We start from the raw sequence: 16,971 nt of genomic DNA, 5'->3' as shown, positions 1-16,971 counted from the left end.
AGAGACCCGTGGCGCACGCCTGTAATCCCGGCCACTCAGGAGGCTGAGAGCTGAGGATCGTGGTTCAAGGCCAGCCCGGGGAGGAAAAGTCTGTGAGACTCTGATCTCCCAGGAACCACCCGAAAACCGGATGTGGCGCTGTGGCTCAAGGGGAAGAGCGCCCGCCTTGAGCTGAAGAGCTGAGGGACAGCGCCCAGGCCCAGAGTTCAAGCCCCACGACCGACACCAAGGAAAAACAACAATAACAAAAACAGTATGCCCTAGTTCTACCCCATGAGCACAACGGGAGGTTCTGTGCTCGGCCCGAGTTCTGTGGGGTTTCTTTTCGTTCTTTCTTTTCCTTACAAAAGACTCAAAGAAATAAAGTGCTTCTTTCGCTCAGCTGCCCGCTCTAACCCCCCCACCTCTGCCTCTCCCCGCGCTCCCGCAGAGTCCTCTGCCAGCCACAGGGAAGAGGGGGCTCGGGGGAGAAGAGCGGGAGGGCGGAGGGAACGTGAGGACTGACGCGCAGTGTCCCTGTGGGCAGTTGGTGGCATGAACATGGAAGGAAGGTTGGGCGCGGTGGCGCCCGCCTGGCATCCCAGCCACTCGGGAGGCTGAGGTCTGAGGATCGCGGTTCGAGGCCAGCCTTAGGCAGGAAAAGTCCGGGGGACTCTGATCTCCACTGAACCAGCAGGTGGGGAGGTTGGGCTCAATTGGTAGAGCACCAACCTGGGGAAGGAAGGAAGGAAGGAAGGAAGGAAGGAAGGAAGGAAGGAAGGATCTATGGGACAGCACCCAGGCCAGGCCCTGAGTTCGAGCCACCAAAAACAAACAAAAAACCCAGCTGACCCGGTTCTGACCAAAGGTGTTCATGCACCAACTAAAACCAACTCCACCTCTTCAGATCATGAACTAGGGCCGGGCACGGTGGCTCACGCCTGTAATCCCGGCTAGGCTACGTGGATGGCAGCTGAGAGCTAGCCTGGCCTTGGACAGCCCGGCAGACTCTTATCTCCTGTGAACCGGCTAAAAGCCAGGAGGGGAGGTGTGGCTCAAGTGGTAGAGCGCCAACCTTGAGGAGGAAAAAATAAGAAGAAGGCACAGGGTGGGCGTGAGGCCCAGGAGCCGCGCACACGAACAAGAAAATTAAACGAACAAAACCACAGGAGAGGAGAGGGGGAGGGGAGGGAGGAGAGAGGAAGCGGAGAAGGGGAAGGAGCGAGGGGGGATCTGGGAGAGGATCTGCGAGGCAGGTCGGGGTGCAGAGCAAGGGGAAGGCGCTGGGAATACACCAGCACCCCGAACCCCGTCTCCCGCTGGCCTGCACCCAAGTCTGGGTTGCTCCTGCCAGGGACAGGTCCAGCAGCCGGGCGCCGGTGCGCAGGCCTGTAATCCCAGCCGCGCAGGAGGCTGGGATCTGAGGATCGTGGTTGGCTCTGGAAGCCTGATCGTTTTTTCCTTGTTCTTGTTTTGCTTTGCAATTCGCAAAGGCTGACGCTGATGGGCGCTGGGAGGCGTGGGCAGAGATCGTATGAACCAATTAATTCCTCCTCCTCCTCCTCAAATTAGAAGAATTCAAAACAATGAAAGATCAAGACTTGGGCAGAGACAGGAAGTCTGGGTTGGTGGCAGCCGGTGGCGGTGATGTCAGGGATGGGGGAGAACTCAGAACCAAGAGCGAGAGTATCTATGTACAGCGGGAGGAGGAGCGTTGCTGTCTCCTTTCTCCTGGAGGACGCGTTAGGTGATCAAGTCCCAGTCGAAGTCGTCAGAGATCTCCTCATTCGCGGCGGGGGCCTGGACGGGGGGCCGGGGGACCAGGTGGTGAGCTGAGAAGCGAGAGACAGAGAGAGAAATTGAGGTTGGAGGAAAGCCGGGCGCCGCTGCTCACGCCTGTAATCCCAGCCACTCAGAAGGCTGAGATAGGAGGATCGTGGTTCCAAGCCGGCCAGAGCGCTGCCGGCCTTGAATGAGCAAGCTAAGCCAGGGCGGGCGGTCCTGAGTTCGAGACCCAGGACTGGCATAAAATCATTCATTCATTCAAAAGAATGAATGAAGGAGAAGGGAGCAAGCGGGGAAGCCACTTTCGGGTTCTTACCTGGGCGGCTGTAGCCTGCCGAGTCCTGGGTAGAGACGGGGTACATGGGCGATGGGCCGGGGTAGAGGTGGGGGGGCTGGGGGTGTCCGTAAGAGTTCACTGCCAAAGCAAGACAAGAGTTATTTGAAGATGCGTGCCGCGGCGCACGCCTGTCATCCCAGCGACTCAGGAGGCTGAGATCTGAGGATCGTGGTTCAAAGCCAGCCTAGGCAGGAAAGTCCATGAGACTCTGATCTCCAAGGAACCACCAGAAAACCAGGAGTGGCGCTGTGGCTCAAGTGCTGGAGCGCCAGCCTTGAGCTGAAGAGCTGAGGGACGGCGCCCAGGCCCAGAGTTTAAATCCCAGGACTGGCACAAAAAAAAAAAGCAGGTTCCTTGAGAGAAGGGTCTTTCTTCTCAATAAAGAAAGGAAGAAACAAAACATGCCCTTCCCCAGCCTTCACTTTCTTTCTCCCACTGTTGTGTGTGTGTGTGTGTGTGGTGGTCCTGGGACTTGAACTCAGGGCCTGGGCGCTGTCCCTGTGTTCTTCAGCTCCAGGCGGGCGCTCTACCCCTTGAGCCACAGCACCATGTCTGGTTTTCTGGTGGTTCACTGGAGATCAGAGTCTCATGGACTTTCCCGCCCGGGCTGGCTTTGAACCGCGATCCTCAGAGCTCAGCCTCCTGAGTGGCTGGGATGACAGGCGTGAGCACCGGCGCCCGGCCACGCACCACTAATGTCCGCCTCTGCGGGAGGGCGGGTGGGCACCTTGGCTCATGGCTGCCCCCTGCTTGCCGCCGGTGAGGGCGCAGGCCTCGGTGCGGGGGGCCGGCGCGGGGGGCCGGTGCGGGCTCTGGGGGGGCAGGTGCCCAGCCTGTGTGAGGAAATGGCTGAGGGAGTCGCACAGGTTGGCGATGTGGTGCTGGTCCAGAGTCCAATTCTTCTGCTCGGCCTGCCGCAGGTTCTCCATCAGTTCTGGAAACACACAAGTGAAGCGAGCTCACCCCGAGAGGCAGGGCGCCCCGAGACACCCTCCTCTCCCCCAGCTGCCCACAGCGGGAAACCACAGCAAGATCTACCAGCCGGGCATCGGTGCGCACGCCTGCCATCCCAGCCACTCGGGAGGCTGAGATCTGAGGATCGCGGGTCGAGGCCAGCCTGGGCGGGAAAGTCCGCGAGACTCTGATCTCCCAGGAACCACCAAAAAGCCGGAAGTGGCGCTGTGGCTCAGTTGGTAGAGCGCCAGCCGTGAGCTGAAGAGCTGAGGGACAGCGCCCAGGCCCTGAGTTCAAGCCCCAGGACCAGCACGAAGATTCTACTACTAATTAAATAATAGTAATAATAGGAAATAATAACTAGCACTTTCCAATTCTCCCTCTTCTCCTGCTCCCTCTTTCGGCTGGGACTGAGATTTGAACTCAGAGCCTCTCCCCGATTTGCTGGGCTTTTTCACTCAAGGCTGGCGTTACCCCTGAGCCACAGCTCCACGTCCAGCTTCGTTGGAGGCTCCGTGGAGGTTAAGAGTCTCCTGGCCGTTTGTGCCCACGCTGGCTTCCGCGTGGGATCCTCCATCTCCGCCTCCGGACTGGCCGGGATTACAGGCGTGCGCTACTGGCGCCGGCCCGGATGCCATCTCTGCGGCCCTCACCTGAGAACTGCGACTGCTCGATGCTGGACCAGTTGAGCCGGTTGACCATCTTAAAGCTCTCCTTGAGGGAGTCGAGGCTGGAGCACCAGTCTGGAGGGAAGGCTGCGGAGGGAAAGCCAGCAGTGAGCTGTGGCCCCAGGCAGGGGGGACACTCAACATGGCGGCCCCGGGATTCACACCAGAGTCCTGCACCTCTGCAGGGTTGGCCTGAGCAACCCAGATTTGCACCGCGGGCGGCGCTGGCGGCTCCCGCCTGTCATCCCAGCTACGCAGGAGGCTGAGATCTGAGGATCGCAGTTGGAGGCCAGCCAGGGCGGGAAAGTCCCGGAGACTCTGATCTCCAGTGAAAACCGGCAGTGGCGCCGTGGCTCAAGGGGTAGAGCGCCCGCCTTGAGCTGAAGAGCTGCGGGACGGCGCCGGGGCCCCGAGTTCAAGCCCCATGACTGGCAGTAAAATCACCAACTAAAGCGACGCGCAGGGGGCCCTTCCTGGGCAGAGCGGCCGCAGGACCTTTGCACCTGCCGACTCACCGAACGCGGGGCTGTGGATGGCCGCCTGGCCCGGCGGCTGCGGCGCGGGCTGCTGGGCGGGGTGCGGCGGGTGGGGGTACCCTGGCTGCTGCAGGGAGGCGTGCATGCCCAGCACCCCGGGCGGCCCGTCGGGGCTTGGGGTGTGCAGAGGAGGGGCGGCCGGCACGGCGGGGGGGCCCTGGGCTGGGGCCGGCGGCGTCTGGGGCGGCGGCTGCTGGTACATGTAGTAGTTGTTGGAGGGCGTCATGTCCCCCAGCAGCGACGAGAAGCCTGGGGGGGAGAGGAGGGTGAGCGGGGTGGGGATCCCCTCGCCTGGCCGGGGCGGGGAAGCGGCCCAGGGCCGGCCGGGACCCCCCGCCGCTGGGGAGGCCGAGGCCGGGGGATCCGCGGTGGAGGCCGAGGCCGGGGGACCCTCGGCGGAGGCCGAGGCCGGAGGACCCGCTGGGGAGGCCGAGGCGGGAGGACCCGCTGGGGAGGCCGAGGCGGGAGGACCCGCTGGGGAGGCCGAGGCGGGAGGACCCGCTGGGGAGGCCGAGGCGGGAGGACCCGCTGGGGAGGCCGAGGCGGGAGGACCCGCGGCGGAGGCCGAGGCCAGAGGACCCGCTGGGGAGGCTGAGGCGGGAGGACCCGCTGGGGAGGCCGAGGCGGGAGGACCCGCTGGGGAGGCCGAGGCCGGAGGACCCGCGGCGGAGGCCGAGGCCGGGGACCCGCTGGGGAGGCCGAGGCCGGGGGACCCGCGGCGGAGGCCGAGGCGGGAGGACCCGCGGCGGAGGCCGAGGCCGGAGGACCCGCTGGGGAGGCCGAGGCGGGAGGACCCGCTGGGGAGGCCGAGGCGGGAGGACCCGCTGGGGAGGCCGAGGCGGGAGGACCCGCGGCGGAGGCCGAGGCCAGAGGACCCGCTGGGGAGGCTGAGGCGGGAGGACCCGCTGGGGAGGCCGAGGCGGGAGGACCCGCTGGGGAGGCCGAGGCGGGAGGACCCGCTGGGGAGGCCGAGGCCGGAGGACCCGCGGCGGAGGCCGAGGCCGGGGACCCGCTGGGGAGGCCGAGGCGGGAGGACCCGCGGCGGAGGCCGAGGCGGGAGGACCCGCTGGGGAGGCCGAGGCCGGAGGACCCGCGGCGGAGGCCGAGGCCGGGGACCCGCTGGGGAGGCCGAGGCGGGAGGACCCGCGGCGGAGGCCGAGGCGGGAGGACCCGCGGCGGAGGCCGAGGCGGGAGGACCCGCTGGGGAGGCCGAGGCCGGGGGACCCGCGGCGGAGGCCGAGGCGGGAGGACCCGCTGGGGAGGCCGAGGCGGGAGGACCCGCTGGGGAGGCCGAGGCCGGAGGATCCGCGGTGGAGGCCGAGGCGGGAGGACCCGCTGGGGAGGCCGAGGCGGGAGGACCCGCTGGGGAGGCCGAGGCCGGGGGACCCGCGGCGGAGGCCGGCCCGGGGTGCTGGGCTGGGGCGGGCCGCCCGGCCCCGGGTTCGAGGCCCGGGTGAGCGCGCGCGGGAGGGAGGGGGCACTGACCGTGCTGCGAGGCGGCGGCGGCGGAGGACGACTTCTCCAGCATGGACTTGTACAGGTTGCGGAAGGACCAGCTCAGGTCCTGGAAGTTGATCTCGGAGTAGGAGAACTTGAAGTCGGGGTTGGCGGGGTAGAGGGGCGGGCCGCCCTCCGCGCCGTCCCGCCCGCCGCCGCCGGGGCCCGGGGCCGCGCCGCCGCCCTCCGCAGACGCCGCCGAGCCGGGCTGCACCTGCGCGGACAGCGGACGGCGCGTCAGCCCGCCCGGCCTCCGCCCCGGCCTCCGCCCCGGCCTCCCCCGCCCGGCCTCCACCCGCCCGGCCTCCACCCGCCCGGCCCCCGGCCTCGCCCCGCCCGGCCCCGCCCCGCCCGGCCCCGCCCCGCCCGCCTCCCCGCGCGCCTCACTCGCTCCCCACTACCCAATGGCACGGCTTTACCCCTTCCTCCGTTTCCCATTGGTTCTCTGGGTGGGGCTTCATGTCCTTTTCTCATTGGTTCTCCGTGGGGCTTCACCTTTTCCTGCGTTTCTCATTGGCTCTCTGCGTAGCTTCATCTTCTCCATGTCTCATTGGTTCTCTGTGTGACTTCATTTGCATTTCTCACTGGCTCTCTGTGCGACTCCACCTCGTTTTCTCATTGGGTCTGTGCGACTGCATCTCATTTTCTCACTGGTTCAGTGCGACTCCACCTCGTTTTCTCATTGGTTCAGTGCGACTGCATCTCGTTTTCTCATTGGTTCAGTGCGACTGCACCTCGTTCTCTCATTGGGTCTGTGCGACTCCACCTCTTTTTCTCATTGGCTCTCTGTGCGACTCCACCTCGTTTTCTCATTGGTTCAGTGCGACTGCATCTCGTTTTCTCATTGGTTCAGTGCGACTGCACCTCGTTCTCTCATTGGGTCTGTGCGACTCCACCTCGTTCTCTCATTGGCTCTCTGTAAGGCGCCGTCTTCATTTCTCACAGGCCTCCATCTGCGCCTCCCGCGGCTCTGCGCGGGCGCGGCTCTGCGCGGGCTCTGCGCGGGCTCTGCGCGGGCTCTGCGCGGGCGCGGGCTCTGCGCGGGCTCTGCGCGGGCGCGGCTCTGCGCGGGCTCTGCGCGGGCGCGGCTCTGCGCGGGCGCGGCTCTGCGCGGGCTCTGCGCGGGCGCGGCTCTGCGCGGGCGCGGCTCTGCGCGGGCGCGGCTCTGCGCGGGCTCTGCGCGGGCGCGGCTCTGCGCGGGCGCGGCTCTGCGCGGGCGCGGCTCTGCGCGGGCTCTGCGCGGGCTCTGCGCGGGCTCTGCGCGGGCGCGGCTCTGCGCGGGCGCGGCTCTGCGCGGGCTCTGCGCGGGCGCGGCTCTGCGCGGGCGCGGCTCTGCGCGGGCTCTGCGCGGGCTCTGCGCGGGCTCTGCGCGGGCTCGGCTCTGCGCGGGCTCTGCGCGGGCGCGGCTCTGCGCGGGCTCTGCGCGGGCTCGGCTCTGCGCGGGCGCGGCTCTGCGCGGGCTCTGCGCGGGCGCGGCTCTGCGCGGGCGCGGCTCTGCGCGGGCTCTGCGCGGGCGCGGGCTCTGCGCGGGCGCGGCTCTGCTCGGGCTCTGCGCGGGCTCTGCGCGGGCGCGGGCTCTGCGCGGGCGCGGCTCTGCGCGGGCTCTGCGCGGGCTCTGCGCGGGCGCGGCTCTGCGCGGGCGCGGCTCTGCGCGGGCTCTGCGCGGGCGCGGCTCTGCGCGGGCTCTGCGCGGGCGCGGCTCTGCGCGGGCTCTGCGCGGGCGAGGCTCTGCGCGGGCTCTGCGCGGGCGCGGCTCTGCGCGGGCTCTGCGCGGGCGCGGCTCTGCGCGGGCTCTGCGCGGGCGCGGCTCTGCGCGGGCTCTGCGCGGGCGCGGCTCTGCGCGGGCGCGGCTCTGCGCGGGCGCGGCTCTGCGCGGGCGAGGCTCTGCGCGGGCGCGGCTCTGCGCTTCTGCTGCTCTGCGTGGCGCCATCTCCCCCTGCCCCGCCCTCCGCCGCTCTGTCCTGTCTCACTGCTGCGGCTGCAGCTCCTTTGCCCGCGGCTTCTGTGAGGCTTCGCGTCCTTTCCTCTTGCTTCTCGCTGTGGCTCCATCGTCTCCGCTGCTCGTTGCTTCTGTGTCACTGCATCTCTTTTTGATTGGTTCTCTGTGAGGCTCCATCTTCTCCATCGCTCATTGGTTCTCTGTGAGGCTTCATCTTCCCCATCGCTCATTGGTTCTTTATGTCTGTCTGTCTGTCTGACCCCACACTGGGGCTTAACTCACACTATCACTTGGCTTTTTCGCTCAAGGCTGGCGCTCTACCACTTGAGCCACAGCCCCGCTGCAGGCTTTCTAGTGGCTCATTGGAGATAGAGTCTCCCGGACTTTCCTGTCCCAGCTGGCTTGGAGCCGCGATCGTCGGATCTCAGCTTCGGGAGTAGCCGGGATTACAGGCGTGCACTACGGGCGCTGACTCAATGTGTAACTTCAATTTTGAGTGGAGTGCCAGAGTCCATCCAGCCACCCCTCCCCTCCCCCCGAGCCCTCATCTTCCTACCTGGCTGTAGCTGGCCATGGCGGCGGGGCTGGAGAGCGGCATCTGAGGGTTGCCCTCGGGAGGCAGGGAGGCCGGGGGCTCCCCGCTTCCCGGCACGGCCCCCCGGGGGCTCTTGCTGGCCTCCTGCTCGGGGGAATCTTGACACAGCTGAAGATGGCGACAGGGGAGAGGTTTCAGGGGAGGGGGAGGGGGAGAGGGGAGCAAGTGGGGGGGGGGTCCCCGGCTCACCTCATCATCCGGGGGGTGTCTCCTCTTCCGGGAGATGTCGGGACAGGTGTCGATGGTCCAGTAAGAGCCCTGGAATAAAAGCCACCCCCAAATCAGTGCCGGCACCATATCCCACCCCAGGATACGGAGTTCAAGACGTCTGTGTGTGCACAGGTGTCAGGAGAACGCAGGGCAGAGAACTGAGAACGCGGATCGAGGAGAAGGGCGGGGAGAGGAAGGGAGGAAGTAGGGAAAGAAGGGAGGAGGAGGGTCCAAGAGGAGAGGGGAGAAAGGAGGAGGGACAATGGGGGAGGAGGGAAAAGGAGCAGAGGGAAAGGGACAGGAGAAGAGGAAGGATGAAGGGAGGGAAAAGGAGAGGAGAGTCAGGCGCCGGTGACCGGCCATCCCAGCTACTCAGGAGGCTGAGCTTAGAGGATCGTGGTTAGAGGCCGGCCTGGGCAGGAAAGTCTATGAGATTCTTTTTTTTCTTTTTTGGGTCCGGTCGTGGGGCCTGAACTCTGGGCCAGGGCGCTGTCCCTCAGCTCTTCAGCTCAAGGCTGGTGCTCTACCCACTTGAGCCACAGTGCCACTTCCGGCTTTTTGCTTATGTGGTGCTGAGGAATCAAACCCAGGGCCTCAAGCATGCAAGGCAAGCGCTCTACCACTGAGCCACCTGCCCAGCCCAGTCTATGAAATTCTTATCTCCAAAGAACCACCAAAAAGCTGGCAGTGGCGCTGTGGCTCAAGTGGTAGAGCACCAGCCTTGAGCTGAAGAGCTGAGGGACAGCGCCCAGGCCCTGAGTTCAAGCCCCAGGACTGGCACCAAAAGAGAGAGAGAGGGACCAGAGTCTCCCTTAGTCCCCCATTCCCATGCAGGCCCACAGACCTCACAACCGTGCATGTTCTTCCTGGAGGGAGGAAGCCGCTTCTCTAACACGGCTTCCCCGCCTTCCCGCTCCAGCTCACCTTCCCAGGGTCATCTCGAGGTCGGGGAACCTTCCGGAAACACTTGTTGAGAGACAGGTTGTGCCGAATGGAATTCTGGGGGAGCAGAGAAACAAGGTGACACCCCAGGTTTGTGCACAGCAGAAAACTTCCTACTAGGACCTAAAGGAACACAGAACCACCTGCCACGCCACCCAGGCCACCCCAGCTACTCAGGAGGCTGCGAGCTGAGGATCGCGGTTCGAGGCCGGCCCGGGAGGAAAATCTATTGCAAGTCTTATTTCCAAAAATAAATTAGAAAACAAAAAAAGAAAGCCAGACGCGGGGCAGTGGCTCGGGTGGTGGAGCACCAGCCAGCCTGGCGCACAAGAGCCCCAGAGACGAGAGTCCAGGGCCCGGAGGGCAAGCTCCAGGCACGGCGCATGCGCAGTCCTGCTGAGCTCCTTCCAGCCATCCACGCGCATGCGCACCCACATTACGCGCATGCGCACACGCCCAACGCACCTCCCAGCCATCCACGCTCATGCACACCCACATCGCAAGCATGTGCACACCCCCGCGCACCTTACAGCCCATCCACGCGCATGCACACCCACATCGCACGCATGCGCACACCCCGCGCACCTTCCAGCCCATCCACGCGCATGCGCACACCCCGCACACCTTCCAGCCCATCCACACACATGCGCACCCACATCGCACGCATGCGCACACCCCCGCACACTGTCCAGCCCATCCACGCACATGCGCACACCCCTGCACACTGTCCAGCCCATCCACGCACATGCGCACACCCCGCGCACCGTCCAGCCCACCCACGCGCATGCGCACACCGCGCGCACCTTCCAGCCCACCCATGCGCACACCGCGCGCACCGGCCAGCCCACCCCCGCGCATGCGCACACCCCCGCGCACCGGCCAGCCATCCACGCGCATGCGCACACCCCCGCACTGTCCAGCCCACCCACGCGCATGCGCACACCCCCGCGCACCGTCCAGCCCACCCACGCGCATGCGCACACCCCGCGCACCGGCCAACCCACCCGCGCGCACGCGCACCGTCCGCACCGTCCAGCCCACCCACGCGCATGCGCACACCCCGCGCACCGTCCAGCCCATCCACGCGCACCGGCCAGCCCACCCCCGCGCATGCGCACACCCCGCGCACCGGCCAGCCCACCCGCGCGCACGCGCACACCCCGCGCACCTTCCAGCCCACGCCGGCGTTCTTGTAGTAGGGGAAGTTGTCGCAGATCCAGCGGTAGATGTCGCTGAGCGTCATGCGCTTGGCGGGCGAGGAGTTGATGGCGTAGGTGATGAGCGTGGCGTAGCTGTAGCGCGGCTTGCCGTCCTGCGCGGCCTCGTCGGCGCCCGGCCGCGGCTCGGCGGGCGCGGGCGAGCCCGGCGCGCACCTGCGGCCCGGCGGCGGCGCCGCCCCGCCCAGCTTCTCCAGCGTGGCGCGCAGCGTCAGCTGCGGCAGCCAGTCGATGGACGTCAGGCTGCTCTCCAGGTCCGACGCCATGGCGCCTGCGCGGCCTGCGGGCGGCAGAGGGCGGGGCTGCGGCTCGCCGGGACGCGGGTTCGAGGCCCGGGCCGCGCGCAGGCGCGACAGCCCGCGGGGGCGCCGCGGCCGGGCGGCGCAGCGCCCAGCCCGGAGCTGGGAGCCGAGGGGCGGCGCCCGGGCCGGGGTCCCGCCGCGGCAGACGATCGATCGATCTTCAATCGATAATCAATGCATCGATCAATCAACCAATAATCGATCGATCATCAACCCCTGAGCCGGCGCCGGGGCCCACGACCGATCGATCCATCGATAATCCATCGATCCATCCATCGATAACCAATCCATCGATCAATCGATCGATTATCAAGCCCCGAGCCGGCCCACGACCGATCGATCCATCGATAATCCATCGATCAATCAATCGATCGATCATCAGCCCCCGAGCCGGCGCCGGGCCCACGCCCGCCATCCGGGCCACCCAGGTGGAGGCTGGAGCCTCCTCTCGTGGCTGCTGTCGGCCGCGGGGCTCGAACCCGCGGCCCGGGCGCTGCCCCCGGCTCCCCGGCCCCCGGCGGGCGCTCCACCCCCGGGGCCGCGGCGCCACGTCCGGCTTTTCCCGTGCGCCTGGCGCCGAGGGATCGAGCCCAGGGCGGAGGCCGCTTCCCGGGAGGCCGGGCGCCGAGGATCGCAGCTCGAGGCCAGCCCGGGCAGGGACACGTCCCTGAGACTCTCCACCACCCAGAAAAAGCCAGAAGCAGAACAACAACAACAAAGGCCGCCGCAGCAGCGGCGGCAGCAGCAGGAACCAGCATCGCCACCATCGCCGGGCGCGTACACGACCAACGGAGCCCCAGCGCCCGCAGCCCGGCGCTCGCCAGGCCGGCTGGCCCGGCCCCAGCAGCAGGAAGTCCCGCCCCCTCAGCCCGGGGCCCGCCTCCCCATCCCATAGCCCGGCTAAAAATAGCCAGCCGGGGCCTGCGGAGCTGGCGGCCCGCCCCGGCCCGCCCCGGCCCCCGCCCCGGCCCCCGCCGCCTCCCCCGGCCCGGCCCGATCGCCCCCGGCCCGCCCCGATCGCGGCCCCGGCCCGGCCCGATCGCCCCAGGCCCGCCCCGGCCCCCGCCGCCTCCCCCGGCCCGGCCTGATCGCCCCCGGCCCGCCCCGATCGCGGCCCCGGCCCGGCCCGATCGCGGCCCCGGCCCGGCCCGATCGCCCCAGGCCCGCCCCGGCCCCCGCCGCCTCCCCCGGCCCGGCCCGATCGCGGCCCCGGCCCCGCTCTGCACCTCCGTGCCGACCCGCAAGGGCGCAGCCCGGCCGGGCGCCGCGAGATCCGGAGGATCGCGGTCCAGCGCCAGCCCCGGGCAGGACGGCGCGGGAGACTCCGGTGTCTGGTGAAGTAGAGCGCTCGCCTGGCGTGCACGAAGCCCCGGGTTCGAGTCCTCAGCACCCCAGACACAAAAGCCGCAAGGGGCGCTGTGGCTCCAGGGGTCGAGCGCCAGCCTGCCGCCAAAGCAGCCCAGGGACGGCGCCCAGGCCCCGAGTTCAAGCCCCAGGACTGTCACAAAAATATGAAAACACCGAGTAAAGCCACAGCCAAATATCAACATCAAATATGCGCAAACTTTGCAAGTCAAAGCCGAGGGCCAGATAGGACTCGGTCCCCACTCTCCTGGCTGTTTCTTTTTCTTGTCCCAGTCCCGGGATTTGAACTCAGGGCCTGGGCGCTGTCCCTCAGCTCTTCAGCTCAAGGCTGGCGCTCTACCACTTGAGCCACAGCGCCACTTCTGGTTTTCCAAGTTGTTTATTGGAGATCAGAATCTCACAGACTTTCCTGCCCCAGCTGGCTTTGAACCACGACCCTCAGCTCTCAGCCTCCTGAGTGGCTGGGATGACAGGCGTGAGCGCCAGCGCCCGGCCCTCTGGGATCTTTAACACACGGCTCAGTGTCTCTGGGTTTCAGGCTGTAGTTCTCGATCTATGAAGTTTAGCCCTCAGACATCCTTCCAGTCCTGTCTGGAAGGCCCCACCCACATAATGGGCCTGTACACACAAGTACCCGGCCTGTAGCTCCCACCCAGCAACACGCCCAGTCCACAGGGCTGTGAGTAGCACCTCATTCCTAAGGAGGCCAGAGCAGGCAGACACCTGACTCCATCCCTGCGCTCCTAGACAGGAGGGAAAACGCAAGAGAGCCCCACACTGGCATCCCAGCTACTCAGGAGGCTGAGATCCGGAGGATTGAGGTTCAGAGCCAGCCTGAGGCTGACCAATCTGACCAACACTATGTTGTCCAATTAACTAGTACAAAAGCCAGGAGCGGAGATGTAGCTCAAGTGGAAGAGCACCAACCCTGAGCCAAAGCAAAAGACCACGGGGGACAGTGAGGCCCTGAGTTCAAGTCCCAATAGTGGCACAAAAATAAAACAGGAACTGGGCGCCAGTGGCTCCCGCCTGTCATCCCAGCTACTCAGGAGGCTGAGAGCTGCGGATCGTGGTTCAAGGCCAGCCCGGGCAGGAAAAAAGTCTGTGAGCCTCTGATCTCCCATGAACCACCAAAAAACCGGAAGTGGCGCTGTGGTTCAAGTGGTAGAGCGCCAGCCTTGAGCAAAAGAGCTCAGGGACAGCGCCCAGGCCCTGAGTTCAAGCCCCACGACACAACAAAAAATAAAATATCAATATAAATAGCATCCTGAAGTGCTCATCCTGATCTCCTCCTCCTCCTCCTCCTCCTCCTCCTCCTCCTCTTTGCCCTACCTAGAACTTCCAAGGAGTGGTTACCCCCTCCCCCACCCCCCTCCCTCCCCCCCCCACCAAGGAAATATGCAAAGCCAAAGGGCCATTTCGCCATTCCAGAAACCCACATATCTTCTAGACTTTTCTGCGTCAGAGCACCCCAGCCTCTGAGCCAAAGTGGAGTGTTTTTAAATACCCTTTGACCTGTTAGTCCTGCAGCTGGAGGGAATCTCCAGGCTCAGAAGGAGAAGACACTCAGGAGGCTGAGATCTGAGGATCGTGGCTAGAGGCCAGCCCGGGCAGAAAAGTCCGTGAGACTCTTCTCTCCAATGAACTGCCGGGAAAAGCTGGTAGTGGAGCTGTGGTTCGGGGGGTAGAGCGCCATCACGGAGACTGGGGCCGCCCCCGGCCCCTTCGCTGGGATGGTAGGAATCTGCCACCCTACACGGCCTCCTGCGGCACAGGATGGTCTCCCAGACTTTTCCACCCGTTCTAACCGAGAACCACAATCCTCCCGTGTGAGCCTGTCTTACAAGCAGGCCCCGCACGCTGTGCATTTGTAAAGGGGGCTTTCTCCAACTTTCCTGTCTAGATTGGCCTCAAAACACGATCCTCCGCTTCTAGCCTCCCACCTTTTCTGCCTGGACTGGCCTCAAACCAGGATCCTCCCCACAGATAGGATTACACTGGCCTCACTGGCCTGTCAGCTCTTGCTAAAGAACCTAGGAAACTATTTCGTTTTGTTTGTGTGTGTGTGTGTGTCAGTCCTGGGGCTTGAACTTGGAGCCTGGGCGCCGCTGCCCCTGAGGGGTTTTCTCTCAAGGCTGGCGCTCTACCCCTTGAGCCACGGCTCCGCCTTTCAGCATTCTGGGCTGTTGGAGATAAAAGCGTCCCACGGATTTTCCTGCCCAGTGATCCTCCCGTGTCAGCCTCCCGAGTTAGCTGGGATGGCAGGCATGAGCACCAGCGCCCGGCTCACCTCCTCATTCCCATAGGGGCCCCGCCGAGCTCCCCTCGGATCCCCCTCATGCTGAACTCACTACAAGTGCCCTTAAGCCTCCCACGCTACCCGATGAAGTGGCATCATGCCTCAGTTTCCCCCTTCAGCAAAAAGACCCTGCGTGTCTCTGTCTGGGGGGGAGGGGGTCCCTGGCGGAGTCCTGGCACAACAAAAGTCAGGGCTCAGTTCCAGAGTTAAATACTGAAGCTTGATCGCTTTTTGTCCCCCTCGCTTGGCTTTGTATGAGATACCAAAGCTGCCGGGCGCTGTGGCTCCCGCCTGTCACCCCAGCCACTCAGGATGCCGAGATCCGAGGATCGAGGTTCAAAGCCAGCCCGGGCAGGAAAGTCTGTGGGACTCTGAGCTCCAATGGACCACCAGGAAACTGGAAGTGGCGCTGTGGCTCAAGTGGTAGAGCACCAGCCTTGAGCTGAAGAGCTGAGGAACAGCGCCCAGGCCCCGAGTTCAAACCCCAGGAGTGACACACACAAAGATAAGAAAAAAGCCAAGGCGTGGGGTGGAAATCCCAGTTCATGCAGCCCCGCAGGGAGCCTCCAAGCAGCGGGAAAGTCGGAGACTTGGCCCCAACCCCGCAGGGCTGGTTCAGTTCCCCAGCGGAGACCTGGCTCGCAGTTCACCTGAGCCCTGAAGCGGGAGAGAGTCGGGACGCGGCTCCCAGAGGCTCTCCCCCGGGAAGCCATCAGGAAAGCTGCCCCAAATCCCAGCTGCTCAGGAGGCTGAGCTCTGAGGACCGCGGTTCGAGGCCAGCCCGGGCAGGAAAGGCCCTGAGACTCTGATCTCCCAGGAAACCATCAGAAAACCGGCTCGAGGGGCAGAGCGCCCGCCCGGAGCGCCAAAGTGTCCCAGGCAGCGTCCGGGCCGCGAGTTCAAGTCCTGCCCGCACCCGCGTGCGCACGCGCGCCAGCCCCTCCCCCGGGGTCCCCCAGCTCACCTGCGTCCCCCGCGAGGCGCCGAGTCCACCTGCAGCCGGGGCTGGGGGGCCGGGGGCGCCCCGCGCTCAGGGCCCGGCGGCCCCCCGCATCCGGGGCGCGGGGCGGGGACGGGGGTCCCGCGGCGGGGGCGGGGGGCGACGGGGGGCCCAGCAGCGGGAGGCGGCCGGACCCCCACACGCTGCCCCGGCCGGGGGGGTCCCCCGGGCCTCCCCTGTCCCGGGCCGGGGGGGGCCGAGGAGACGGATCGCGGGGCGCGGGCCGATCGCGGGGTGCCGGGCCGGTCGCGGGGTGCGGGCCGATCGCGGGGTGCCGGGCCGGTCGCGGGGTGCGGGCCGATCGCGGGGTGCCGGGCCGGTCGCGGGGTGCGGGCCGATCGCGGGGTGCCGGGCCGATCGCGGTGTGCGGGCCGGTCGCGGGGTGCGGGCCGATCGCGGGGTCCCCGGCCCCGGGCTACGCCATGGCCGCGCCCCGCGGCCCGGCCGGGGGTCCCCGCCCCGCGCCCCGCGCCCCGGCCCGGCCTGCGCTGCGCGCGCCCCGGAGGCCGCGGCCGCCGCGCCCCGGATCCCGGCGCCCGGGGCGCCCGCGCTGACGCCTCCGCGGGGCGGGAGGGGGGTCCGGGGGGGGGATCCGGGGGGGGGGGGGTCGGGGCTCGGGGGCGCCGGCGGGGAAGCGGAGGGCCGCGGAGAGTGCGGCCCGGCCCGGGCTCGGCTCGGCTGCAGGCCCCGGCTCCGCCCCGGCCTCCGCCGCGCGCCGCCCCGCCCTCCGCCCCGCCCGCGCCGGTTAAGGAGGCCCGGGGAGCCGGGGAGCCTGCGCCCGCCGGCCGATCGCTGCGGCGGCCGGAGGATCCCGGGTCGATGGATCACTGGGTCGATGGCCGGAGAGATCCCGGAGCGATCGATCGCGGAGACGCCGCCCCGCCGCCTGGAGAGCGACGGTGGGATCCCCGGATCAATAGATCACTGGATCGATGGGTCGATGGCTGGAGCGATCCGGAGCGATCGATCGCGGAGCCGCCGTTCAGCCGCCTGGGGAGCGGATGGCTGGATCCCTAGACCTATGGGTCGATGGATCCCTGGATCGATGGATCCCTGGATCGATGGGTCAATAGCTGGAGCGATCCGTCGCGGAGACGCCGTCCCAGCGCCCCGCTGCTGCCTGCAGATGAATGGATGGATCCCTGGATCCCCGGATCGATAGATCCCTGGATCGCTGGGCCGCCAGGCGCCCACCCCCAGCCCCTCCGTGGCCATCTGCCGTCCGGCAGGTGCATTTACTCCACCCCAGCTCGCGTCTCGCCGGCAGCTCGGGAGAGGACCGGCCTGGGCCCCAAGAGCCGCGATCCTCCCGATCGCAGCCTCCAGAGCCATCCGCCCAGCCAGCT

General features: G+C 66.9%; 1 protein-coding gene across 1 annotated transcript; it reads right to left on the bottom strand.

Moving 5' to 3' along the window:
- Nucleotides 1-340: 340 nt before the first annotated feature.
- On the bottom strand, nucleotides 341-15,636 carry Foxj2 (forkhead box J2). Its single transcript, XM_042701546.1, has 11 exons — nucleotides 15,590-15,636; nucleotides 10,611-10,939; nucleotides 9,425-9,499; nucleotides 8,480-8,548; nucleotides 8,252-8,398; nucleotides 5,745-5,940; nucleotides 4,239-4,508; nucleotides 3,709-3,810; nucleotides 2,829-3,035; nucleotides 2,081-2,179; nucleotides 341-1,811 (listed from the first exon to the last, which is right to left on the bottom strand). Exons 2-11 carry the CDS (start codon nucleotides 10,923-10,925, stop codon nucleotides 1,723-1,725), a joined length of 1,569 nt encoding a protein of 522 aa, XP_042557480.1. The 5' UTR covers nucleotides 10,926-10,939; nucleotides 15,590-15,636; the 3' UTR covers nucleotides 341-1,722.
- Nucleotides 15,637-16,971: the final 1,335 nt, after the last annotated feature.

This window comes from Dipodomys spectabilis, unplaced genomic scaffold, assembly GCF_019054845.1.
Source record: "Dipodomys spectabilis isolate Male_0828 unplaced genomic scaffold, ASM1905484v1 ptg000296l, whole genome shotgun sequence".
In the NCBI taxonomy this organism is placed as follows: Eukaryota; Metazoa; Chordata; class Mammalia; order Rodentia; family Heteromyidae; genus Dipodomys; species Dipodomys spectabilis.
This window is presented reverse-complemented; position numbering and strand designations above follow the sequence as displayed.

Excerpts from the sequence above, each read along its gene's own strand:
- Foxj2 (XM_042701546.1), bottom strand. The coding sequence starts at position 10,925 with ATGGCGTCGGACCTGGAGAGCAGCCTGACGTCCATCGACTGGCTGCCG. Across the intron at positions 3,811-4,238 it reads CATCCACAGCCCCGCGTTCG|CCTTCCCTCCAGACTGGTGC; the intron begins GTGAGTCGGCAG and ends TTCCCTCCGCAG. Across the intron at positions 1,812-2,080 it reads GGCAGGCTACAGCCGCCCAG|CTCACCACCTGGTCCCCCGG; the intron begins GTAAGAACCCGA and ends CTCGCTTCTCAG.